This window comes from Megalobrama amblycephala, linkage group LG13 (genome assembly GCF_018812025.1).
Source record: "Megalobrama amblycephala isolate DHTTF-2021 linkage group LG13, ASM1881202v1, whole genome shotgun sequence".
Classification (NCBI taxonomy): domain Eukaryota; kingdom Metazoa; phylum Chordata; class Actinopteri; order Cypriniformes; family Xenocyprididae; genus Megalobrama; species Megalobrama amblycephala.
Window position 1 is genome coordinate 27174771 of NC_063056.1, and position 25702 is coordinate 27200472.

General features: G+C 38.3%; 4 protein-coding genes across 5 annotated transcripts; 3 read left to right on the forward strand and 1 right to left on the reverse strand.

Moving 5' to 3' along the window:
- The first annotated feature begins 70 nt into the window (after positions 1 to 70).
- On the forward strand, positions 71 to 4562 carry ctsk (cathepsin K). Its single transcript, XM_048153278.1, has 8 exons — positions 71 to 227; positions 744 to 881; positions 1111 to 1233; positions 1539 to 1691; positions 1969 to 2187; positions 3312 to 3477; positions 3601 to 3709; positions 3915 to 4562. Exons 2-8 carry the CDS (start codon positions 750 to 752, stop codon positions 4012 to 4014), a joined length of 1002 nt encoding a protein of 333 aa, XP_048009235.1. The 5' UTR covers positions 71 to 227; positions 744 to 749; the 3' UTR covers positions 4015 to 4562.
- Positions 4563 to 6255: 1693 nt separating this feature from the next.
- On the forward strand, positions 6256 to 10029 carry ctss2.1 (cathepsin S, ortholog2, tandem duplicate 1). The gene is made up of 8 exons (XM_048152214.1): positions 6256 to 6412; positions 7179 to 7304; positions 7529 to 7651; positions 7958 to 8110; positions 8760 to 8984; positions 9214 to 9379; positions 9481 to 9583; positions 9759 to 10029. Exons 2-8 carry the CDS (start codon positions 7182 to 7184, stop codon positions 9856 to 9858), a joined length of 993 nt encoding a protein of 330 aa, XP_048008171.1. The 5' UTR covers positions 6256 to 6412; positions 7179 to 7181; the 3' UTR covers positions 9859 to 10029.
- A 1516-nt stretch (positions 10030 to 11545) lies between these two features.
- LOC125243016 (cathepsin S-like) lies at positions 11546 to 16201 on the forward strand. 2 transcript variants are annotated; one of them, XM_048152215.1, is made up of 8 exons: positions 11546 to 11700; positions 12981 to 13106; positions 14049 to 14171; positions 14518 to 14670; positions 14939 to 15163; positions 15390 to 15555; positions 15690 to 15792; positions 15921 to 16201. In XM_048152215.1, the coding sequence occupies exons 2-8, from the start codon at positions 12984 to 12986 to the stop codon at positions 16018 to 16020; spliced, it is 993 nt and encodes a 330-aa protein (XP_048008172.1). In that variant the 5' UTR covers positions 11546 to 11700; positions 12981 to 12983; the 3' UTR covers positions 16021 to 16201. The 2 variants fall into 2 exon arrangements, with proteins under 2 accessions (XP_048008172.1, XP_048008173.1); XM_048152216.1 differs by having other exon boundaries at positions 11664 to 11700; positions 12950 to 13106.
- Positions 16202 to 16254: 53 nt separating this feature from the next.
- Positions 16255 to 25279, reverse strand: onecutl (one cut domain, family member, like). The gene is made up of 3 exons (XM_048152213.1): positions 24261 to 25279; positions 22706 to 24014; positions 16255 to 19577 (listed from the first exon to the last, which is right to left on the reverse strand). The coding sequence occupies exons 2-3, from the start codon at positions 23751 to 23753 to the stop codon at positions 19267 to 19269; spliced, it is 1359 nt and encodes a 452-aa protein (XP_048008170.1). The 5' UTR covers positions 23754 to 24014; positions 24261 to 25279; the 3' UTR covers positions 16255 to 19266.
- Between the last annotated feature and the right edge of the window lie 423 nt (positions 25280 to 25702).

The window sequence follows — 25702 nt, forward strand, 5'->3', positions numbered from 1 at the left end:
TATTGGTAGGATACACTATTCCCAACTTCCCACTTTTCCTAAAACTGTAACTCGACACCTGACATCATCGCTCTGAGCTGTTTTAGCGATTCCAGATGCAGCGGGACTTCTTCCCTTTCCCACAACAGGAGTAACTTCCTCAAACCTCCAGCATATAAAAAAGGTCGTCGACTAACCAGTTTCAAACCTGCATCCATCTTTTGTTCTGACTTCTGGAAATCATTCAGGTAACTGAGGTTCCTCATGGTCACTCTATAGCCTGTATTTTTTTCTTAACTCAGTTTACAACAAACAATAGTTTACATTGTTTAGCCTATATATTTTAATGTAAAGTATGGAGATCGAAACATTTGAAGTCCTGGGTGCAGCTTTGTTGCAATTTGTTGCAAACTATTATAGTTTCCATTGTTTAGCCTATATGTTTTAACACTCGTAAAGTATGATAATCGAAACATTTAAAGTTCTGGGTGCAGCTTTGTTGCAATTACTTCCGCTTTCTTTTTGTTGTAAATTAAACTTTTAAAATAAAAACTTTTTAACGCTATTTTTGAATATAATAAGACGGTAAATTTCTCCTTGCTCATTTCAGATATCACCACTCAATCCTTACTTCTCTAAACTGGACTAAATAGGTTGCAGTGGGGGTTTCGTTTTTAATGTGGTTTACAGTTAACACGCACGTACTTTGCATGAGCATGTTATAGTATATAGTGAGTTTACACCTCTGACTGTCTGTTTTTCAGGGCATTATGTATACATTTGGTGGAATTCCGCTTATTGTGGTGGTGTGGTGTGGACTAGCTCACACTCTGGACAATCTCTCACTGGATGAAGCATGGGAGAGCTGGAAAATCACCCATAGGAGGGAATACAATGGCCTGGTGAGTAGCATACTATGTAAAGACTGAAATAATCAAATTTTCTTTCCTCAGGGTGCTAAAAGTTAATGAATTAGGTTGATGAGCTAGTTTGTATTATTATTTTATTATGACTACTTTGATTGGAATGTACTGGCTAAGTCCCTTTATAGAGCTGTTTTAATGCACTGCAGCTACTTCAGTATCACTTTGTTTGTGTCAAGTATTTACACGTGTGTTTCATGGTGGACAGGATGAAGAGTCTATTCGACGGACGATTTGGGAGAAGAACATGCTGTTTATTGAGGCCCATAACAAAGAGTATGAACTGGGGATTCATACCTATAATCTGGGCATGAACCATTTTGGAGATATGGTAAGTTCATTAATATTTCACTGCTGTGAAATGTTCAACTCATTGTTTTACAAACATTTGCTAGTTGTGTAAGAGGAAAATACAGCTATATATGTGAAACTGCTCACAATTAGCCTTTTATTTTGCTGTTTTGTTACTTGATAAACCTGTTTGCAGATAAGTAATCATGTGACAACAGGAATGTTCCAACAACAAAATATGTATATAAAGGCCTGTTTACTGAAACTAGATCCTAACAACTGTTAACATTTTTGATCAGAAATTTGATGCAATGTCTTTTTTGTCCAATTCTTATCTCTCTGCAGACACTAGAAGAAGTGGCAGAGAAAGTGATGGGACTCCAAATGCCCATGTACCGGGACCCAATGAACACATACATGCCTGGTGACACAGTGGAGAAGTTGCCCAAATCAATTGACTACCGTAAACTGGGATACGTCACTTCTGTCAAGAACCAAGTAAGGAAATTACAAAATATTCCTGTAATGTTTCCTCATTCTATGAAAATCTCACATGATTAACCTTATCACCATACTCACCTTAACTCCTGGCAGTAACAAGTGTGCTTTCATACAAATTTCCACAGAATGAGGGTTATCATATTACCATTGGCTTCAGTTATCACTGTACTTGATCTCCATCTAGTGGATAAAAAGATGAAGCCTTTCTTTTTAAATCAGTACACAAGTTTAGACTGCTCCTCAGTGAGTGCTGTTTTTCTCTTGCTCTCGTCAGGGTTCGTGCGGCTCATGCTGGGCCTTTAGCTCTGTTGGGGCCTTGGAAGGTCAGCTGAAGAAGACCAAAGGTCAACTGGTGGATCTCAGTCCTCAGAACCTGGTGGACTGTGTGACTGGAAATGACGGCTGCGGTGGAGGATACATGACAATCGCCTTCAAATATGTCGCAGACAACCAAGGCATTGATTCAGAGGAGGGCTACCCCTATGTTGGAATGGTATGTAAAGTCACCATGAAATCAAAATTGACAATTCTTATTTTTATGGTATATTTCAGTATTTATTATAAATAATTTATCCGTGCACATCATTTTTTTTAAATTCACGTGCTCTTGTAATTTTTAATCAAAATAACTTCCCCTCCCTCTTGCAATAACATCTCTTCTCTGATGTTAAAACACTCTTAAGTGTTTTCTTATGGATGTATGAAGCACTGATCACACAGAGGTTTTTATTGTGTGAACAGTTCACATACTTTTAAACAAAGCAGCTTCCTGCTGGTCAGCACAGCAAATTTACAAAACCATCTTGAACATGAGCGAAATTTGCATGGGGAACTTTTCACCCTCATGCAAAACTCCCGATCGTGCGGATTCCTATTTTAATGACTGGATTTCATGTGCAAAATTTCACCGAGCAACAGTAAATGGGACCGTATCTTTATGCTAACTGACTTAGAAGGCAAAACATTTTTTGTGTTGCTAAACAAATTAAATATATATATTTTTTAAATGATTGATTTAAGTTATTCGGATTAAGGTCACAGCCAACCAATGATTAAAGGGTTAGTTCACCCAAAAATGAAAATTCTGTCATTACTCACCCTCATGTCGTTCCACACTTGTAAGACCTTTGTTCATCTTCGGAACACAAATGAAGATATTTTTGATGGAATCCAAGAGGTATGTGACTCGTCCATAGACAGCAATTTAACCACCACATTCAAGGCCCAGAAAGGTAATAAAGACAAAATAGTCCATGTGACTCTAGTGGTTCAACCTTCATTTTATGAAGCGACGAGAATACTTTTTGTGTGCAAAAACAAAACAAAAATAATGACTTTATTCAACAATATCTTCTCTTCTGTGTCATTCTCGTATACTGTTTACGTCCAGCGCTTCCAGGTTCTACATCAGAACGCCGGCTCAGTATTGGCCGACGCTGTTCATGTGAGCAGCACGATGCAAGCATGTGATGCTGACACAGAAGCCGGCCAATAATGAGTCGCTGTTTTGACGTAGAACCTGGAAGCGCTGAACGTAAACTTAAAATTTTTGGTTGAACTAACCATTTTTTACTGTTGACAGTCATTATTTTTTAATCTCACTACTGCCCCCTGCAGGATCAACAGTGTGCCTACAACAGTTCAGCTAGAGCGGCCACTTGTAAAGGATTTAAAGAGATTCCTCAGGGTAATGAGAGGGCACTGACTAGTGCCGTGGCAAAGGTGGGACCTGTGTCAGTGGGTATAGATGCCATGCAGTCCACCTTCCTGTACTACAAAAGCGGTACTTAATATCTCTTCTACATCTATATTGTCTGTTTTGTGTTGTTTTGCTGAAATCTTTATAATAAAGATCACTAATAAGACTAAAAGCTTGACCTGTACTATGTCCAAAACTCATTTCTAGGTGTGTACTATGATCCCAACTGCAACAAGGATGATGTCAACCATGCAGTGCTAGCTGTTGGTTACGGAGTCACACCGAAAGGCAAAAAGTACTGGATTGTGAAGAACAGGTGAGATTCTTCAAGAGAGCAGCATTGTTTAAAATAATAAATAAATAATTTAATTAAAATGATTCAGTTTTAAATAAAGTAAATATGTCATTTTATATTTAATTAAAAATAAGGAAGTTTTTTTTTTAAAAGATTTAAAGAATAAATAAATAAATGCGCATTTAGAAGTGTCTTCTCCTAATCCACCTTTTTTCTGCTTCTGAAGTTGGGGTGAAGACTGGGGAAAGAAGGGGTATATCCTGATGGCTCGTAACCGTAACAATGCATGTGGCATTGCCAGCCTGGCCAGTTACCCAGTCATGTGAGAGCTGGAAACAGGGAGCTCACAAGAAACCAAACTTGTCTGCTGCTGACCAATAACAAAAGGGACTCATCACTATCATTGTGCTCCATCATGTAATAATGTTCGGGAAAACACTCTCTAAAAGAGGCAATTACCTTTAAACCACAAGGTTGAGTGTATTTTTCTCTTGTGTCTTAGATGTCTTGTTTTTAATCATGTCAACTCATGCAGTTGAAACTGTTTTGTGCAATATTTGAAATTCAGAAGGGAAGTTTTGATATTGTGTACACAGTCTGTTAAGTTTTTTTTGTTTGTTTTAGTCCCCTGGTGGGATCTGAGATCTCTGTTTTATATTCTGATTATATAAATTACCAAGGGCTTTTTATGACCATATTAAATAAAACTGTTAATTTTGAGTACAACATACTTGGGTTAAAGTATCTTTTTTTTCTGATGTAAAAAAGATCACACTACTAACACTTTTAATGAATAAAAAGTCAATATCACACCTCTGTACAGAAACATTATGTAAAATACAAAACGGAGAATAAAACATCTGTGCCAACCCTATTTTATTTTGAATTCTGAGAACATTTCTATAAACGATGGCATCCAGCTACACTATTCTATACTGTTTAAACAAAAATGATGACAGTTATGTTCTGTGGTGAGAAATCACATGACCATAACTGAACCACTTCCCCATTAACAGATGAATGACCCGGCTTTCCCCTTTTGTGTACCCACATCTTCACACTCAGTAATTGTAACTTAAAATCTCAGAACTTTGACTTTTTATTAAACAAAATTCAACCTGAAAACAAAGAATACAACATCAGAACTACAGTAATATATTCTTTAGTCCCTACTAGTGCTAAAGAGGGATACATAATATTTAAAAATTTTATTTTATTTCACATTTTGCCAAAAGTGATTCAATGACATTTAAGTACAAATTAAAGTTAAATTAAAAGGATATTTATTCATTTAATAAGAATTTATTTCAGAAAGTTTTGCATGGCATGAAATTAAAAATGATGAATGCACTCCACAATTCTGCATACTATTTATTTGTGTACTTTCTGGACGACTGAAATCTTCAGTAATTATCGTTCAAAGAAAATTTCACAATGTTCCATAAAGTTTTTGTCCTATAATATAACCCAGAGCACATAAATTTGACCTGAATTGATAGTAACAATCTACCAAATTCTCTTTTCTGAAAGACAAAAGCATATAGACCTCAGCATGAATTGTAAGTTTTATTAATATTAAAGATTTCCCCTTAATCAGCACACAGTTTAAATGTGACTATTTTCATTTAGTTGAAATCAGCAGCAGGTCAGCACTAATATTTGTTGAATCATGATGATGACTCATTTTGTAAGTGATCAGCAAATGCCTCATGAAAGGAAAAAATAGGTATCATTGTTCCTGGAACATATTGTGGTTATGTGGGTTTTTAATACTTTGCCAATGAAACTTCTTCTAGATTCGGTCTTCTAAATTAGAGCCTAAACCTCATGATTGATACATTCTCAAAGCCAGATAGGTATTTATGTCATGTGCTTGAGTGCTCAAATGATGGTGTGTACACATAATTTCCTCTGGCTGTCTTCCCGTTTCATTTGTACATTCATATATCATGTAATAAATGATAATTATGACTTTAGGCCTCAACTACCACGTTGTTATCAAGTATTCTAAATAGTTTCTGTGCATCAAGTGAAATCACTCGAATAGTATCTTCTTCCGGTGTTTAATACGAACGTCGCTAGATGTCGACACAAACACGGCATGAGGAAAGAAAATAAAAACCTTCTTTTCAATGCGTGTAAAACTCTTAGAACCTAGTGAGCTGCCTATCTAGACAGCAGTTTATTTCTTCTACTCAACGAAGATGACATCTGTCTTTAACTGATTCATTAGCAGCTCAGCTGTAAACTGCTGGTATTTCCACAGTTACAGAGGAAAAGGTCTGGTGGAAAACCCCTCTCAAAACGATAATTAAAACAAAGTACATCGGACACATTTTTTTTTTTAGGTTACTGCATAGACACCATTAATCTTACTATTGTATATAATTAGTTTAATGTAAATGAATAGTATTTTATTTTTATATTTTACATAATTAGCTTATAATAGATATTAAAATAATGAAGTTATATAGTTAACTAGTTTGTATTAATCAAATCTTTATCATTATGTTTATTTATTATTTTTTTTATTAATTTTTTCTTTTTTTTTTTTTTTCTTTTGTAACAGGGCGAAGCAAAAAGTAAGCAAAAACATCTAAACTTTATGTCAGGCAGAGATTAGCACGTGATGGAACAAAATAAAAGCAAAGGAAGCAGGAACTCACAGACGTCCATCACCTCCTCCGCAAACGACAAGAAGTGCAGCTTAACGAGAGTGCACAGGTGAGACGAGATACATCTGATTTCATTTCTTGTTCACATTTTTAACGTTACCTGTCGTATCTTTTTAATAAAAGGCACCTTTGTTGGTTTCTCTCAAGTTTCTCTTTCGGTTTTAATTAAGGTGGTGACTGTGGTTTTATTAGCGCTTTTCCTCAAATAGACTTGAAATGATGTCAGTGTTTTATCAGTCGTCTGTAGTAACTCTGCGTTTAAAAGTAAAGCGTTAAAAATGTTTAAATTATACTTTATATGTGTTGTGGAATGAAGGATTAGGTGAAATCGATCAAACACCCATTTTAGTTTGATTTCCGTTTCTTCCTTATAGCCTAATGGCACATATCTGTTCTCTTGCTCTGTTTATGTGATTAACTTCGCTTGCCTTTTATTCCTCCCTAATCCATCTGTTTAAAACTTTGTTTTAGTATTATCATTCATCGATTTACTTTGATTATTTTCTTTTTTTCTTTTTACCAATTTCATAACATTTTGACGTTTTAACTTCCGTTCTAGTCTACTTCTGCTATTCATTTTACTCAATTTGTTTCCTTAATTGTTAAAATCATGTGTTTCATTTAGATAAGAACATATAAAACAAACAAATCTTAGACTGTTTCAGAAGTCTGCTTCACTGAATTGATCACTTCAGACTGTGGCTCATGTAACATTTAGGCCAGGTGTCAACAACATTCAATGAGTGTATTAACAGAAAAATATTGATGTTTTAATGCATGTCAGTAACTTTCATGGGCCGTTTTCCTCTTGTCAGGCCATGATGTTCGGGAGCTTGCTGTTTGCCGTGTGTTGTAGCGCAGCACTGGCCCATTTCAACTCAAATCTAGACCAGCACTGGGAGTTGTGGAAGAAGACGCATGACAAGTTTTACTCCACTAAGGTGAGAACATGAGTTTCATAAGCATATCAGATGATCCCACAGCTGATCTTTCATCTACTTACAGATTCATTTTCATAATGGTTATTCAGGGTGTTTTGTGAGGCTGTAATATTTTAACCATTAGCTTGAAATGGTGTTGATGGGATCCATACATTTATGGAATTGTATTGAAATATTTAAAGTGGTCGTCTCACACCAATGTATCTCTGTAATGTGTGTTGCAGGTTGAGGAACTGGGCAGGAGGGAGTTGTGGGAGAAAAACCTTGAAATGATCACCCTTCATAACCTGGAGGCCTCCATGGGCATGCATTCATATGACCTGGGCATGAACCACATGGGTGATATGGTGTGTGAGAGCGTGCACTCACGTGTTTGTTTGTTTGTTCATGATTATTTGCATGCACTAGCTTTCAGTTTTCACGAGGGAAAAAAAATTCTCCTGTCACGCGATACTGCTTTATTTCCATGTTCCTAGCATGAAGCTAATGTGAGATTTAAGATGTGTTCACAGATCAATCTTTTTCTTTTGTTTTCCTTACAAATATCACTAGATTTTTTTTTAATTTGCATTAATATCTAAAATACATTATACAGCTATAGTGTAACTTCATCCTGTTCATATTTTTCTTTCTTGTGTCATGTTGATACACAGACAACAGAGGAGATCCTCCAAACGTTAGCCACGACTCGTGTCCCTCCTGGCTTTAAGAGGCAAATGGCGACATTCGTGGGCTCTTCTGGGGCTCCTGTCCCAGACTCTCTGGACTGGAGAGAGAAGGGATATGTCTCCAGTGTGAAAATGCAGGTGTGAATGTACTGTATATATATATGTATATATATATATATATATATATATATATATATATATATATATATATATATATATATATATATATATATATGTATATATATATATATATATATATATATATATATATATATATATATATATATATATATATATATATATATATATATATGTATATATATATATATATATATATATATATATCTCATAGTATGCTATCTGGTCAATTAGCTTTGTGTCTGTGCTGATATTCATCTGTATAAATCTATTATGTAGCATGAAGACAAATAGTTTATAGCAGATGGACTGGCTAAATTTTAAGTTCGCCAAAGGAAAATGGCTCTGGATATTGATCGTGGTTTAGATGTTGCTCTCATGATGTCAAGTGAATTGACCACGTCCTGTCAGGAAACTTTGAGTCACATTTTTTTTTTAAAGTTTCACTTCTTTTGTTTGTCCAGTCAGTGTTTGAGGGATTTTATTTCCCCTTTTTTTTGTAACTTCCTCTATGATGAGTTGGAAATTCACAAACCTGCAACTGAAAACAGCATTGTCAGAATACTGTTTCCGCAGCCTCAGAAGTCCTTGTAATCCAAAAGTTTGCGTGTTTCCGGTAGTTTCATAATGCTTTCCTTTCTGCCGTCAGGGTGCGTGTGGTTCTTGTTGGGCGTTCAGCTCCGTTGGGGCTCTTGAAGGTCAGCTGATGAAGACCACAGGAAAGCTGGTCGACCTCAGTCCTCAGAACCTGGTAGACTGTTCCTCCAAATATGGCAACAAGGGCTGCAGTGGCGGTTTTATGAGTTCTGCCTTCCAGTATGTCATTGATAATGGTGGAATAGACCCAGAGTCATCTTACCCTTATGAAGCAGTGGTAAGTTGTTTGTGTGGGTCCAAGTAAAGAAGAAACATTTAGCTTGCATATATTAGAATTTACAGGGCCTGTTACTGTGAGATCTGATCCATATGTACTGTATACAGACTGGTCTCTACATTGCTGGATTTAGATTTGTTCAGCAGCATGTTTTTAAAAAAAATCTGCAAGATTGTAATTCATTTTCATTAGGGGTCTAATGTGTAATGTAATCTAATGTGTCCTACAGCAAAAGCAGTGCAGATACAATCCATCCCAGCATGCAGCAAACTGCACCAAGTACTATTTCGTCCGTCAGGGAGATGAAGAGGCCTTGAAGGATGCTTTAGCCTATGTCGGCCCCATTTCAGTGGCCATTGATGCCACCCGCCCTCAATTTATCCTGTACCGCAGTGGTGAGTATTTCTTTTTCTTTTCCTTTAAATCAGACCAGATTACAATCAAACAATCAAATTAGGAATGTGATAATATAACATTATCTCATATCTGTCCACAGGAGTTTACAATGATCCAACCTGCACCAAAAGAGTAAACCATGCAGTGCTGGCTGTGGGATATGGTTCGCTTGCTGGGCAGGACTATTGGCTGGTCAAAAACAGGTATAATCAGAATGATTTGTGAAGTTGTGTGATCATAAATCATCTGGTTCTGGAAATGTACTCACTTGTGAGGAAAAAGATTTTTGTGAAGTCTTGTAAAAGCAGAACATCTGTGTCAAACACAACCTTGAACTGAATAAATGCAGATGTTGATTGTTTGCTTTTGCTTTAACAGTTGGGGTACCGGATTTGGAGATGGTGGCTACATCCGTATAGCTAGAAACCAGAACAACATGTGTGGCATCGCCTCTTATGCCTGCTATCCGGTTATGTAACTGAAACCCTGTCGAAATTTGTGAACGTATCAAAATAAGAAATTTACTGTTTTATAGTCTACTTTCTTGGATGTAAATGTGTGTTCTATATGTGTATTTTACTTTTCCTTTGTCTTTTAAAAAAAATCAAAATGTATCTTATCTTTTATGAAATAAATATTAAATTTTTAATGTTTTCTGGCTTGTGAAGCTTTAAAAGAAAATATGCTTTCACTCAATTTAGTGTTTACAAATGGTCATTGGAACATCACGAGTTTCACATGAGGTATTAAAGGCTTTCTCAAGAAGTTCCACGACATGTCACGGTTAGGACGACACGTGTATGTGCCATTCTGTACTCGTGTACTCACATTCAAAGCAGGAGTCCAAAATATAGTAATTTCACGAATAAAGTGGCATCAATGAGTTTGAAATTTGTTTGGGGGAAAAAAAGCTTAATGTAAATACTATAAAGTAAAATGGATATTGTGCAATTCTTTCCTATATACTCAAGATGTCAATCCACAGAAGGAAAATAGTCAGTAAAAATGGGACAATTTGATTTGGGACAATTTTAATTTTAATGGAAGGATTATAGTCTTCTCTCATAGCTGATGTTTCCGATGTGTGACCCCCTTCAAGGGTGGAAGTTGCTTCTCGAACAAGAAAAATACTCTAGGACGGGGCTTGAATTTGTCCATTGGGAATTGATTTGATCATTGTGGTTTGCTATTGCTGTGATCTCATATGAGTGACAGGTTGTCACACCCTCACACCAGTAAACACATCAGTGGAGAAGAGATGTCTCTGCAAGAGGAAGGGGATGTTATTTTGATTAAAGGTTATGAGGGATCACGTGAATAATAATAGATGTGCACAGATAAATTATTTACAATAAATACAGCAATATTGCATAATTATTAGCAACACATCTTTGGATCAAAGTGTACAACTTCAAACACTTTGATCCAGAGATTTGAAGAATTGTCCATTTTGATTTTATGATGACTTTGAGACATACTTTTGGGTAAGTTGTACACTTTGATCCAGAGATGTGTTGCTAATAATTGTTTAAAACACGCAAGTCATAAGATCAAATTGTGCAGCTTATTCAATTGCATGTTTCAAAGTCACCATGAAATCAAAATGGACAATTGTTTTACTGTGAAGTATTTGTTTTGAAAATGTTTTGATTTGATTTGTTGATGCTTATACTGAGTTCACCATTAGATGGAGGTATTTCACCTACATTTGCTTGCGGCTGTTCAGACTGCCTCAATAAACAAATAAATAAAAAATAATAACTGTCCATGTGTATTGTAAATCTAAGTTTTACTTGCGATGTTATTATTTAACATCACTAATTGATGTGTAATTTCAGATGCTATTAAGAAACAAATATGTAAGTTCTTTTTTCTGTCAAAAGTATTGATTTAAAAAGTTGACTATAGGATTAAATGGCCTAAATCAAAGGATTTAAAGAGAGGTTTGACTTTACTAGACAGCAGAGTTAAGATTTTTTATGAGTAAAAAAAAAAAAAAAAAAAAAAAAAAAAAAAAAACTTTTTAAACTACATTTTCAGTCGGCTTATCTAAATCATGAATAAATGAAATGGTATTCTGGGGAGACAGTGAAGCCTGCCGTCTATGGTGATCCAACAACAATAATTTATTAATTTTAATTAAATTATTTTTTGCTCATGTTACAGGGCAAAGCTAAGCATGAAGTAAGACTGTACCATATGACAATAGGCAGAGATTAGCACGTGATGGAACAAAATAAAAGCAAAGTAACCAGGAACTTACATTCATTATCACTTCCTCTTCAGACGACGCGAAGTGCTGCTAAACGAGAGTGTACAGGTGAGACGAAACACATCTGAATTCATTTCTTGTTCACTTTCATGTATCTTTTAAATAAAAACTTTGTTGACATTACTTCTCAAAAGGTTTATCTTTCAGTTTCGTTTTTAGAAAAAGCAGGATGACGGTGTGTTTCACTCAATAGATATGTGTATATATGTAACCTATATATTGCAACATACTATCAAAGTTAAAAAAAAAAATTGGGGTCGGTAAGATTTTTTTATGTTATGTTTTTTTATGTATGAAATAAGTATTTTATGTTCAACAAGACTGCATTTAGCCTATGTGATCAAAAATTACAGAAAAATAGTAATATTGTGAAATATTATTACAATTTCATTGAACTTTTTTCTATTGTAATATATTTTAAAATGTAATTTATTCCTGTGATGGCAAAGCTGAATTGTCAGCATGTTTATACTCCAGTCTTGAGTGTCACATGATCCTTCAGACAGGCTATTCATTCTAATCATTTCTTGTTGTTTTATTATCAATGATGAATTCTGTATTCAGAATTGTTGATGAATAGAAATGACAAAAGAACAGCATTTATTTGAAATAGAAATCTTTTGTAACATAGTTAAAAAAAAAAAAAAACTACTGACACACACGTCTAAAAATTAGCGCGTTACCGCATGCTATTATTTCCCCCCCAGTTTAACGTGTTAAAAATATTTAACGCAATTAACGCAGCATACGTTTTTCTGTCATAATTTGGCTAGCGTTACATTATATGATCACGCTATTCATGCCAGCATCCAGTTCTCTTTCACTCTTCAACAAACAAACAATAACAGAGAATTATGCCAAAAGGCCGTTTTGTCGAGTATCCTCATAAGAGCAGTCTTAAATGAGTTAAATAACTCTTTGTGAGAAAATGAGATGTGCGTCAGATCCGCGTCATGTTCGCGGCAGGTCTTAAAGTCACAGCAGCCTAATAAACCAGTTAATAATAAACCAGATATAAACTCTTCATACTGTGAATGACGTGTGAGCACATTAACAGATAAAGATTCTGCTACTTCATTTTACTCAAAATTTGTTTCCTTCTATCCTAAAATCAGGATAACATAGAGTTTCATTTAGATATGAACATATAAAACAAACAAATCTTAGACTGTTTCAGAAGTCTGCTTCACTGAATTGATCACTTCAGACTGTGCTGATGTGACATTAGGCCAGGTGTTGCATAATTCAATGACAGTATAATAACAAAAAAAAATATTGATGTTTCAATACATTTCAGTAACTTTCATGGGCCGTTTTGCTCTTGTCAGGCCATGATGTTCGGAAGCTTGCTGTTTGCCGTGTGTTGTAGCGCAGCACTGGCCCGTTTCAACTCAAATCTAGACCAGCACTGGGAGTTGTGGAAGAAGACGCATGACAAGTTTTACTCCACTAAGGTGAGAACATGAGTTTCATAAGCATCTGTCAGATGATCCCACAGCCGATCTTTTACCCACTGCTAGAATCATATTTTGTTTATCACATGTTTAGTGAGGAATAACTCTTCCTTGATTCTAATCTAATCAAACTGGTAAAACTTGTTTCATGGGCATATTTGCGGAATAGTTAGTTTGTATTCATGATGTGAGACTTAAAGGGCCCGTTTTTCGTGTTTTTTTTAAGCTTATTGTGTTTATAGTGTGCAATATAACATGTGTTCATGTTTCGCGTTTAAAAAAAACACAGTATTTTTCACATAATTTACTTATCTGTATACCGCTGTTTCCACTGTCATAAAAACGGGCTGATGACTTCCTTGTTCTATGAAGTCCCTCCTTCAGAAATACGTAACGAGTTCTGATTGTGCCAGCGGTTCCTGTGTTGTGATTCGACAGCAGTTTAGCGCATCTTGCCCGGAAAGGTCACGCCTCTTACCATAACGTGGAGATGCACGCGCTCAGTGTTATTGTAAACATGTCTTTAATTTTACCCTATCAATTTGAGCCGGAATCAGACCGCGGGATGAAAATAACAGCGTTTCGACAACATGGCGACAAACACACTCTACAAACGCAACTCTTGTGTATTCCTGTGGGCGGAGGTTAGTCAAAAAACTGTTTTAGTGATGTCATTAAAGAAGGAAGTAGAGGGATGTAGTCCAAACTGGCCGTTCGATGTAGGCGACTTCTGTTAAATAAAATATCTCGCTTGGCATTGAACTTTGAGCTTTAAAATTTTACAGATTTTATTTATACTCTAACAACAACATTACACACTAACTAAAGTTTGAAACATGGGATCACGAAGAACGGGACCTTTAAATAGTTCTACCAGTGATGTCAATAGTTTCATATATTGCTGTATTAAACTGTTGAATTGTCTTTTGTTTATGTTGGCAGGATGAGGATCTGGGCAGGAGGGAGTTGTGGGAGAAAAACCTTCAACTCATCACCCTTCACAACCTGGAGGCCTCCATGGGCATGCATTCATATGACCTGGCCATGAACCACATGGGTGATATGGTGAGAACACGAGTCCTATGTCCCTTTTTGCCTTTCCTCTGTGTTTCTTTGTTCATGATTTTTGTCAGACAAAAAACTCCTAGCATGCAATACTGTTTATTTCCTTGATTCTATTTTTAGCATGAAACTATTGTGAGATTTGAGCATTGTTTACTATTACTTTTTTGCAGTTTATTTTTTAATTCATTGTTTTCTTTACAAGACGTTCTAGATTTTTAATTTGCAGTAGTATCTAGAAAATATACAGCCATAAAGTTGGCATAGGCTATAATAGATGCCATGGAAAGCAAGTGACAATTTCATCATCTGAAACTCACATTTCTCTGTTTGTCATGTCGATTCAAAGACAACAGAGGAGATCCTCCAAACGTTAGCCACGACTCGTGTTCCGCCCGGCTTTAAGAGGCAAACGTCAGAATTTGTGGGCTCTTCTGGGGTTCCTGTCCCAGACTCTCTGGACTGGAGAGAGAAGGGATATGTCTCCAGTGTGAAAACCCAGGTATTATGCCATATATTTTGAGAGAATACAATCTGATTGACTGAGAATACAAACTGATTTTTGTGATTTAAATTTGTGTCTGTGCAGCTTTTTTATTTGGTTGGACAGCTCATTTTTGTTTCTTTTGATAGACAAGAAACAAAAGCAAATTCAAGTTTCACATTATAGTACTTTCCATAAATTCATCCTCAAATGTATAATATGTAGCATGAATGTAAGCAATTCCTCAGTTTTTGCAGTTTCATAATGCTTTCCTTTCTGCCGTCAGGGTGCGTGTGGTTCTTGTTGGGCGTTTAGCTCCGTTGGGGCTCTTGAAGGTCAGCTGATGAAGACCACAGGAAAGCTGGTCGACCTCAGTCCTCAGAACCTGGTGGACTGTTCCTCCAAATATGGCAACAAGGGCTGCAATGGCGGTAATATGGACCAAGCCTTCCAGTATGTCATTGAAAATGGCGGAATAGACTCCGAGTCATCTTACCCTTATGAAGCAGTGGTAAGTTGCTTGTGTGGGTCCAAGTGAAGAAGAAACAAAGTGATAATTACAGAAGAAAGAATATGGAAGAAACATTATTAGAAGTGACAAGAACTGTAACTGCAAAATTTTAGCAATACATGACAGGTCTCTACATCACTGGATTTGTCAGTGTTTGGCACATTTTTTAAAAGCTGTAATCCATTATCATTATGAGTATAATCTAATAAATAAATGTGTCCTACAGCAAGGGCAGTGCAGATACAATCCAGCCCAGCGTGCAGCAAACTGCACCAACTACTATTCCGTCAGTGAGGGAGATGAAGAGGCCCTGAAGGAGGCTGTTGCCAACATCGGGCCCATTTCAGTGGCCATTGATGCCACCCGCCCTCAGTTTGTCATGTATCACAGTGGTGAGTATTTCTTCTCTACACATTTCAATCTGACCGATTACGAGATTAAGATTTTCGAGTTGCAAAATGAAGGTCTAAATGATTTTTATTTTTCTTGGAAAAGTTTTATGACATTATCTCATATCTGTCCACAGGAGTTTACAATGATCCATCCTGCACCCAAAATATAAACCATGCAGTGCTGGCTGTGGGATACGGTGCAATTGCTGGACAGGACTTTTGGCTGGTCAAAAACAGGTTACAGTCAAACTGATTTTGTTGGTGTGGGGGGGATTAGAGGAGTTTCAAAACAAAGTCTTGTAAAATTTGACCAAAACATTTAGATGAAAAACTACAATGTTGATTGTTTGCCTTTGCTTTAACAGTTGGGGTACCGGATTTGGAGATGGTGGCTACATTCGTATGGCCAGAAACCATAACAACATGTGTGGCATCGCCTCATACGCCCGCTATCCGGTTATGTAACTGAAACCCTGTTTAAATATATGAGTATATCAACACAAGAAATGCACATTTGTAAAATCTAATTTCTTAACTTTAAAAGTGTGTTCTGTATGTTCTATTTTATATTTCCATTTTCTTTAAAACAGAATTTTAATTGTATCTTATGTGTATCTTACAAAATAAATATTGAATTTTAAATGTTTTCTTTGACTAGTTCTGAAGCTTCAAAAGGAAATATTCTTTCACTCTATTCAGTATGTTTACAAATGACTTGGTTTTATTCAGTGCAACATCACAACGAACAGTTTCACATGAGGTATTAAAGGATTTCTCAAGATCAGCACACAATGTCCAGTTATGATTGACATTTAGATTGCTGTGATTTTTACACCTTTGGTTGATTAGCCACATTCATAAGGTAACACAAGGGAGAGAATGGCATAAAATGACACAGATGTTCACACCAGCAGAAAGAGATTTTAGATGAGTGATAGGTCAAAGAAAAAAAGAAAACACTTGCTACCTTTTCAGTCTGCTTATCTGAACCGTCAATAAGTGGATCTCCAGATGCAAAAAAAAAAAAAAAAAACCTTGAGAGTGAATTCTGTCAGCCTATGTTGTGATTCAACAATCAGGTTTGCTAAAATTATATTTTTATTCGGGTGATTCATATGACACAGCTAGAACATAATTGCATCAAATTTGTAGAGACAAACATATTTAACATTTATTTTGGTCTCTATCCTCACTTTTACACGGTAACACTTTGGTTTATTTATTTTTTTTTCTTTTTGGAGGGATAAGCAATCATAAGATCAGCAAGACCCCCTCTCTTGCTCAGATTGTCATTCCCATTTGGTCTTTATATTGATAAATGTTCTTCAATCGCTCTCTCTCTCTCTCTCTCTCTCTCTCTCACACACACACACACACACACACACACACTCAACACACAAACAAGGTTCTCTCTGCCTGCAGGTAGGGCTGTGATTTAGTTGTGTTCACGGATTGATTCCAGCACATTTGGCTATAAAAACTTAGTAACGCACAGACGCTCCCTGAACGGATGGGATCTTTGGTACAGTTACATCTCAGCTACACAACACATCACACACAGTTGAGGTAGATGAAATTAGAGCTGTCGGGTAGAACAAAAAGGGCCAAACGAGTTCCCCTCGGTGGGACAGCGAAATGGAACTATCACTTCAGATTTACACGCTTTCAAATATATCTGAAGTGGTTAAAAACTACGAGAATATGCCACAATTTATTAGTACCTCTCCTCATTGACAATAAGTCTGCGTAAACAAAGTGTCCACCAGGAGGCGCCAATCACTAACTTACGTCGGCCATGATCAGCTAAGCGTGATCTTAGGGACGCTACAGGTCATCACGTGGTCTCTAACCATCTACCGCAGAAATTTAGCAAATTATAATAACCTAAATCCTTACATCTCTATGAAAAGAGAAGTCCAGTAAACTACTAGCGCTGCAACAGGGTGACCTGGAGAGTTGAGACGCACAAGCTGACACCCTTTGCCCTGTGCGCAGCACGCTTACAATTGTCGCTCATTAAACTTTAATTCCCATCTCCAAACTCCCATTCACCACCCCTCCCCGTCCTCGCCGTGGTTCAGTAATGCAGCTAGCCTCTGATCTGCCACCCCTCCCGGTGAACGCCCTAAGCCCATGGGCCCGACCGAGCTCCGGCCCCAGCCGCCGAGAGGACACAGATAAAAAGGGCCTCTTTGAAGTCGGCAAAAGTCGATGGCCTCTTTCATGGGCCCTCTTTTAAGTGCGTGCTGTGAAGGGGCCTCACTACATGCCCTGCAAAGGTTAAACACAGGGGAACGAGAAAGAGCATTGAAAAGGGGACGATCTCTCCCTCGACGGCCTACCCCGAGAGACTGCGGCGCAGCACGTATGATCGTCGTACAGTAAATGTGGACTGCAGTGAGGAGATCACAGTTCAACACAGCCTAAATATAGAAGCATCTCGACTTCATAGACACTTGTGTGCCGTTGTACGATCACGCTCGATCTGTTCAGTCAGGCTGTGGCCTAAAGGGTCTAAACATGCAGCACGTGTGAATGATGAACATGGATGGGTACGCTAGCCTGACTATCGAGATACTAACACAGCGGTCAGGAGATGAGAACGTCGGACATTCAGGGAGGACAAATATTCATCTTTGGTATTGGGACTCCTATCAGAGACAGGGTCGTTTTTCACACACAAACAACACTCGGTGAAATAAATACTGACGGTAACTAGCAAATAAATAAAATAAATAGCTAGATTAGAAATAAATACATAAATAATTATAAATACACAAAGTGGTTCTCAGTTCATAATCAGTTCAAGCTTTTTGTAAGTATTTTTCCTCAGGGTTATCGAGATTTTGAGCTTCTTCCGGTACGAACAGCCATTGGCCAGATTGTGTGCTTGAACTTTGTACAAAAACCAAAACCAGATTTCTCCATCCTCAGTGTGACATCTAAGAAATCATTTGTTGAAATCAGATTTTTCAAATTTTGCGAGAAGAGAGCGTTCTGGATTCTTTTTGCAGCCATTCTGTCAGCAGAAACTCGCCAACAAGTTTATAGTCTGTTGCAAAAAGTGTCACGGCTGCACTTCCCTCACCACCTTGTTTTGAGTTCTTCCTCATGTTGTCTGGATGCGACACCATCCTGTGCATTTTGTAACGAAAGAGTATAAAAAGAAAACAAGCTCTCGAAAAATGTTCATATTTTGGTTTCAGCTTCTTTGTCCAGCAGTTTTTCCCTTTAAAGGAATCTCTGAAATATTCACTTACATCCTTCTTTGTTTCTTTGGTCATTAATCGTCCATTTGTTGCAAAATCGTCTCACCCTAAAAATATCATTTTGCCACTGACATTCCGTCAGTCACGATCAACAAAGAAAAAACAGAAACGTTTGGACCTTGCACTGATTTTAGACGCTGTAACGAATTACAAAATAAACGGTTTCAAGATCTATTCATAACCCTCAATATGTTGATTTGTGAATGATTTCATAAGCCCTGATGTGTTGGGCTCGTCCTTCGCGATTAAAGCTAAAACAATCAATGCTAAAACTACAATCAAATCCTGTCTCATCTAGACATTGCGGACGTCACCCTCTTAAAGACTTCATCTTTGGTTTCATATGCTGTTGATTTGTATACAAAAACACCCTTGATTAAAAACTCTAGGAGCTACAGGTAAACCTGTGCTGTGCAGAGCGGAAAACGGCTCGTTTTCCCCATCATGCCGTGGAGCAGGTCACAGCTGGAGATGCGGTGCTGGACCCCGACGAGCCGGTGGAGGATGGGCGGCCCTCTTCGGTCCAGCGGTTGAGGTTTCTGCGGCGAGCGTTCATGAAGAAGTTGCTTACGGTGGAGAGCTCGAGGCCCAGCTGCTGAGAGATGGTGATCTGCAGGTCTTTGGTCGGTCGGTGGTTCTCTCTGAAAATGGCCATGAGAGTGCGACGCTGCAGGTCTGTGAAGACTAGCCGGGTGCGCTTGGGCCCCTGGTTGCGCTCTAGCTTGGACTGCTCCTGCTCCTTACGCTTACAAGCTGAAAAAGAGACAGAGAGAACAAGAATTAGTCAACAAATAAGACCTGAAAATAGGTCTTTTCATCAATATTAGCAATTTATCTTTGTTATCTAATAGGCTCTACGCTTTTTTTAATAGTAGAGAAAATAGTTTGTTTTAGTGCAGATTTTTAACAAGAGGCTTTTGTCTTTAAAAATAACATAAGGTTTTAAACTGTAAAAAAGATGAGTAATGGTTGACAGTTTCACCAAGTAAAAATATGGTCAAAAGATGAAAAAAATCTCAAATTCTAAAGATCTCGACATTTTAAAATGTTAAACATTACATCGAATGTGCAACCAGATTAAGGGATGATGATTAAGTTCTTTGCTTTTGTAAAAAAAGAGAAGGAATTCACAGGCTAAAAAGATCCCAAAATCTTTAAAATAGACAACACTGCATGTAAAATGAAATTGAGTAGTCCTGCACAGATGCAAAAAAAAGATCAGTTAGAGCTAATGTTGTCAATACTCTGCATTTTTATGTTGCAATAATTATCATATACAGCTATTATTGTTATATAATGTACGGCTTAATTAAATACCGCACTGGGTGTTGACCAGACTATTGCCTGAAAACCAGAGAGAGTCTCTATCAGACAACTGCCAACTTGATAGATAGATAGATAAATGTACTTTATTGATCCCTGAGTGGAAATTCAGGATAAGGGAGATTAAGCGATAAGGAGAAAGAAAACAATAATGATCTATATCAAAAACAAATACATTAGATGGCAAACAAACCAGAAGAAAGAAAACATTCAGAAAGTCTGTTGTCTTCAAAACGCACATTTTAAGTTTTAATTCAGCATTTTACCTCTGTCTCATATTCAAACTCTCGATCGGCCCCACCTGCTTTCGCCAGTACAACGGTGACCATTAACTAAATGCTTCCTGATGTTGTAATCATGTGTAAAAGGTAGGAATTACCATGCTATAAATCCTGCGCTCCGTACCACACTCCCAGACATAAACATCCCCCCATAGAGTTCTTATGATCGTGGGAGCAAGGCCCTAATCATGATGTATACCACTTGTCTCATGTAGCTGAAACGTGATCGAAAGCCTTTTTCATAAACCACCCCCACCCCCCAATTGCCTATCACCCCCCTCTCCCCCCCGAAGCCGTGCTCCCTGCCTACTCCACCCCCTGCTGATTTTTTTTCGGCCAGGGGCTGATAGAAATTATTGATTAAATCTGTGCTGCTCAGACTCCCCGACCTATAGAGGAGCTTTAACCCCTTTAGTGCTGGATGAAAAGGGAGCTTCTACGTGCCAAACAACATTTATTGTCAATCTCTGCAGGGCGGCAGAGATCTAAACCTAACTATGCAATTTTATATAAAAATAGTTTGGGGCTAAAAATGTAAAGGTAACGGCGAAAGAGCCTCTGCTATTTAAGCCGATTATATCTCTGTGATTCCTCAAGACAAGAGCTTTAGGCTTCAGTGCTTGTGTGTGAAATCCCAATGCTGTCCGAACACCGAGCTTTAGAGTAATGATCTCTACCCTGCCCTGCGACTGAATTTCTCTCTGTTCATCCCTCTCCCAATCAAAGCTCAGCCAGTTTGCGAAAACACACAGACACAACAAACAGAACACATCCACACAAAAGACCTGAGGAAAAACTGAGTGAGAGAAAGAGAGAAGAGATTCGTGGTATCTAGGAAAACCAGGATACAAATTTTAGGTCAATAAATCTAGCTAAGATGCATTCATTGTACAACAAATGCAGGCCATGCTAGCAATATGCATGAAACCTTGGTTGGGGTGTTCATCATTTTAGCCTCTCAATAGCAAGTATGTGAAAAGTGCTGATGGATTTTAAAAGGATGGGTATTTGTTGTGGAGATACTGGTTAAAAATCACTGCATTAAGCTGAATCATCATTAAATGTGTCGGTAAGTTGAACTCCTGCTGCCTCTGAGAGAGGAGGCGTGTAGCCGCATGCATTCTAATGTTTGCTCATGCCGTCTTATTCACAGGAGGTGTGTGCAGGAGCCTTCTGCGTTGCTTTCCCAAGGAAATCAATACCAGCTAGTAATTAAACAAAGGGCATGGTGAGAAAAGTCAACATTCATGGAAAGTGGGTTATATAGGGAAATACAGAGGTGTCCACTTATGCTTTTGTGAACAGAAGCTGTGAAAAAAGCCTCAAGAAAAATCCATCAAATAGCGATCGGCCAACAGAAAATTCAGTCAATATCAATTAGAATTTAGGAAAAATAACCAAAGCCTGAATTATGCATGAAAATAAAAGCTGGGATAGCAATAACAACAATAACAAAACAGCGTTTACGTTCATTATCCTAAATTAACATTTACTGCCAATCACGTAGATTTCCAAAAAATGGCATGTTTAGTGACTAACACAAAAAAACAACAGCAGGACACGGTACCACTCAGGCCAACAGGGCATTGATTGATTCCATGTATTTCGTTGCATGGAACACCCCTACGACTGAGGGCACAGTGGTCACCAATCAATATCTGTAGTGGTAATGCAAGCAGAATAATTCATTCTGAAGCGTATTTCATGCTTAGGTGATTGATCGCTAGGGATTCGGAAAGATTTCGGGAGAATCTGCGTGTCTGTGTTTGTCTCCCAGCCCACAATCCTCAGTGGCTGCTGCAGCACGCCAGCCGACATTTTGAAAACCGCCCCATCCCTGCATCGCCAAACCACCCCCCCCCCCATTCTCATGTTACTGTTTTTCTCTGGATCTCTTTGTGTGCTTTGGACAACAGTTAAAGTTTCAGCCTCTTCAATGTCAAAACATTGTAACACGGCAAGATGCACTGGGTTTGAGGTGAAATCTCTCAATAATGTCTCTCAAAAATGTTTATTTAGCATTATTGCAACAAATTTGTATGCTTGTTTTAACTGTAATTGGGTCAAAAATACTGTTTTATCTGTTGTACTTTTCATGTATTGTAACAAAATAACTGTAATGGAAAATTTACTTTGTGGTTGATCATATATGGACCACTTTTCATTGTCGTTAACAATACTCGCACAGATCGACTTGTTAATTTTGGGGATTTGTTCTGTTTCACAACAACAATACATTTCAACTACAATTGAACTTAACAAGCTCAAGCTTTTTACCTTCCAGACGTAATGAGGCCATCCTCTGAAACTCTGGCTCCTGTAGCCAACGGGACATCCTCTTGAAGGTTTCGCGGCCAGACTTGAGTTTCCCCCAAGGTTTGGGGTTCCTGAGCAGGTCTGACAGAGTGCCCTGAGACCTGCACAGAACCCGTTCTGCAAAAATGGCCTGCGGGATGCTGTACCTCTTCAGTTCAGTGATGATTCTCTGAGCCACATCTTTAGTGTTGATCTCCTCCCCTCCGCCGCCATTCTGTGAGCCAGCCAGCATGCCCTCTCTTCCCAGGCTGGAGCCGGAGGAGGAAGGGGAAGAAGAAGGGAGCTCCCCAAGCTTGGAGGCCTGTTGGCTGGGGAGATGGTGCTGATAACTCTGGTTGTATATATGGGGGTGGTAGGTGGGATTGTGCTGATGGGCATCCATTTTGTTTAGCTGGTGGCTGACCCCATGCTCGCCCCCCAAAGAGGGTGGTGACATCTCCCTCACAAAGTCTGGCGGTGTTCGACAGATGTTACCCCCATTGCTGCCCATATGGACCTCATGGCCACCTGGAAGCATCTGGCTACTGTGTCCATTCTGACTTCCCAGGCTACCATAGCCATGCATGGCGGTCTCCAGGCCCGCACTGCCCAGAGGTGGAGACAGACCCTGTCCCAAACCAAAGTCTTTTCCGTACGACGCGTAGTAGTTTCCTCCTAGACCTCGATCTTCTCGCATGAGAGTGAAGCTGCCGATGACGTTGCTGACGGGCAGGCAGGGATGGTGGTGGTGATGATGGTGGAATTTGTCATCAAAGGGTTGGAGGGGTGTCAGTGTGGTGTAGGTGCTACCACAGCTGGTCGGTACATCCCTACCATACCCCAGACTTGCCATGCTGTGGTCGTATGCTGAGCTCTGGTGGTCCGACTCCAGGCCCATGGCAGGGCCTCCCAGAGAGGGACGAGGGAAAGCAGCCGTGAGATCACGAGAGTGCAGCATGGCTCGGCTGTCCTGACTGTGCGCCAGCTCTACGTGGCTGTGCACGGACATCTCACCCATATTACCATCCATATTGTTACCTTCCTTACTCCGCTTCTTCTACTTCTTTAAATTCCAGTTGGTGTGTTTTTCTAGCAGTCTAATGTGTGGTTACTGTAATATAATATAAAAATGCTTCCTGATGCTGTTTATATCTCAAAATCTGATTTCAGTGTACTCTCAGAGACATTTCATCACAGTGGCACCATCTTGGGTCATACAAGCAAATTCTGTGTTCCATAAATGCACCTGTATTTATCCATGTGAGTCTTGCTTTTGCCTTGGTGACCAATGCTGAAAAAGAGACAGGAGGACCATGATCACTGATTTGTTATTGATGATTTATTCAGCTTTGTTTATACATATACAAATATTAAAATACTTGAACCACCGTATTATAAAGTAATAACTTTTCTGTCTATAAATAGCATATTTATTTATTACATCTTATTAATAAAATTCTTTCAATTCAAAACTAACTTCAACAATCATATCGAGGTTTAAAAACAAGTGGAAAAGAAATAAGTTGGAATTGCTTACCTCACAACGTAGCTTATCCGACTGGATGAAGAGAAGCGAATCAGCCTCTCCAAAACACAATCAAAAGCCGATAATGGGATGGGGAATTCTATACACCTCCAGAAATTCCGAATTTACAATCAAACAACAATCGGTTTTGTGTAACAGCGACTTTTGTGTGTCATCAGCACATTTCGGTGTCCAAAAAAAAAGAAAAGAAAAAAAAGAAAGAAGCAATGGATCGGTCCGGTCCGTCACCGCCGTTATCCGCTAGATTCTCGCTGGACCACAACTGTCGAGGATGCAACGCAAATGATGCGTAAGGCCGTATGATTTTGTCCGATGTCCGGACTTCGCTATGCTGCAATCGTGTCAAAAATAAGCGCCGATCTATGTCTAAGCATCGCGCTCCGTCGCTGTCATTATCTCTGTGGTTTTGCCCTTCTGTATCCTCATCGATCTCGGCCCCAACTCTTTCTCTCCTCTCTCTCTTCCCCCAGCCCCCCTTCTCTGTACGTCACACTCTTAAAATCTGACAGATGTGGGGTGAATTTACAACCCTCGTTAACTCCTTCCCTCCTGCGGACCTCAAGAAGCCATTGTCTTAGGTGGGGCTCGTGACAGTGTTCGAATTATACAGTTTCAGACTGAGTTGACTTTTTAAAAAAGAACATTTTAGGGTTTCTGGAGTAACCAAAATTGTCTGCTGGTGCACCTAAACACAAGTCTTATGTCATACATTTATAATGTAAATATTTAATAAAGTGATGGATATTTACTATGTTTTCTAGTGTTTGGTCAATTAAGGATTTTAGTACTCAGCGCCCTACTGTTGCTATGGTTACCTCCTCAGACCAACGCGATTTTGCATTTGCTATTGAAAATACGCGCAAAAATATTTTAAAGAAAAATGTAAAATTTGATATTTATATAGGTTCATATTTCGTTCTACTGTTTTTACGGGCCTTCAAGAATTTATCAGGTTTATTTTTGTTGATAATAAATTTAGAATTTTGAGGGAAAAAACGAAAATACACCGAGCACAGTTTAATCCAATTAAAAGGCCAAAGCGTTTATATAACCTACAATTAACTACATTTTTATTTTCCCAAGCTAAAGGCAATTAACTGAAGCAACAAAGCGCAGAGACTGAGAGCGGTTCTTATCAGCTGTCAGCTAATACAGTGTAGTGGACAATTAACATAAGAGTTTGCTCCTCAATCACAGAAGTGCTAAACAAGATCAATGCACTTGATCTATCCAGCGCGCACCTATGACCCTCTTTCTGAGAGTACACGCGACCTTTCCTAAAACACGCGACCTAATAAACAACAAAATTACACTTCTGTCATATTTCCATTAAAAGAAGTCATTTAATGCGCGGTGAGTTTGTGTGTCAGACACACACACACACACACACACACACACACACACGCACACACAGATGGGAGTTGATGCGAGTA

Coding starts and splice junctions, on each gene's coding strand:
- ctsk (XM_048153278.1), top strand. CDS start 750: ATGTATACATTTGGTGGAATTCCGCTTATTGTGGTGGTGTGGTGTGGA. Junction 2,188..3,311: donor GCTACCCCTATGTTGGAATG/GTATGTAAAGTC, acceptor TGCCCCCTGCAG/GATCAACAGTGTGCCTACAA. Junction 3,710..3,914: donor TACTGGATTGTGAAGAACAG/GTGAGATTCTTC, acceptor CTGCTTCTGAAG/TTGGGGTGAAGACTGGGGAA.
- LOC125243016 (XM_048152215.1), top strand. CDS start 12,984: ATGATGTTCGGAAGCTTGCTGTTTGCCGTGTGTTGTAGCGCAGCACTG. Junction 15,164..15,389: donor CTTACCCTTATGAAGCAGTG/GTAAGTTGCTTG, acceptor TGTGTCCTACAG/CAAGGGCAGTGCAGATACAA. Junction 15,556..15,689: donor GTTTGTCATGTATCACAGTG/GTGAGTATTTCT, acceptor ATCTGTCCACAG/GAGTTTACAATGATCCATCC.
- ctss2.1 (XM_048152214.1), top strand. CDS start 7,182: ATGATGTTCGGGAGCTTGCTGTTTGCCGTGTGTTGTAGCGCAGCACTG. Junction 7,305..7,528: donor ACAAGTTTTACTCCACTAAG/GTGAGAACATGA, acceptor TGTGTGTTGCAG/GTTGAGGAACTGGGCAGGAG. Junction 7,652..7,957: donor TGAACCACATGGGTGATATG/GTGTGTGAGAGC, acceptor GTTGATACACAG/ACAACAGAGGAGATCCTCCA.
- onecutl (XM_048152213.1), bottom strand. CDS start 23,753: ATGGATGGTAATATGGGTGAGATGTCCGTGCACAGCCACGTAGAGCTG. Junction 19,578..22,705: donor GGCCTCATTACGTCTGGAAG/GTAAAAAGCTTG, acceptor TCTCTTTTTCAG/CTTGTAAGCGTAAGGAGCAG.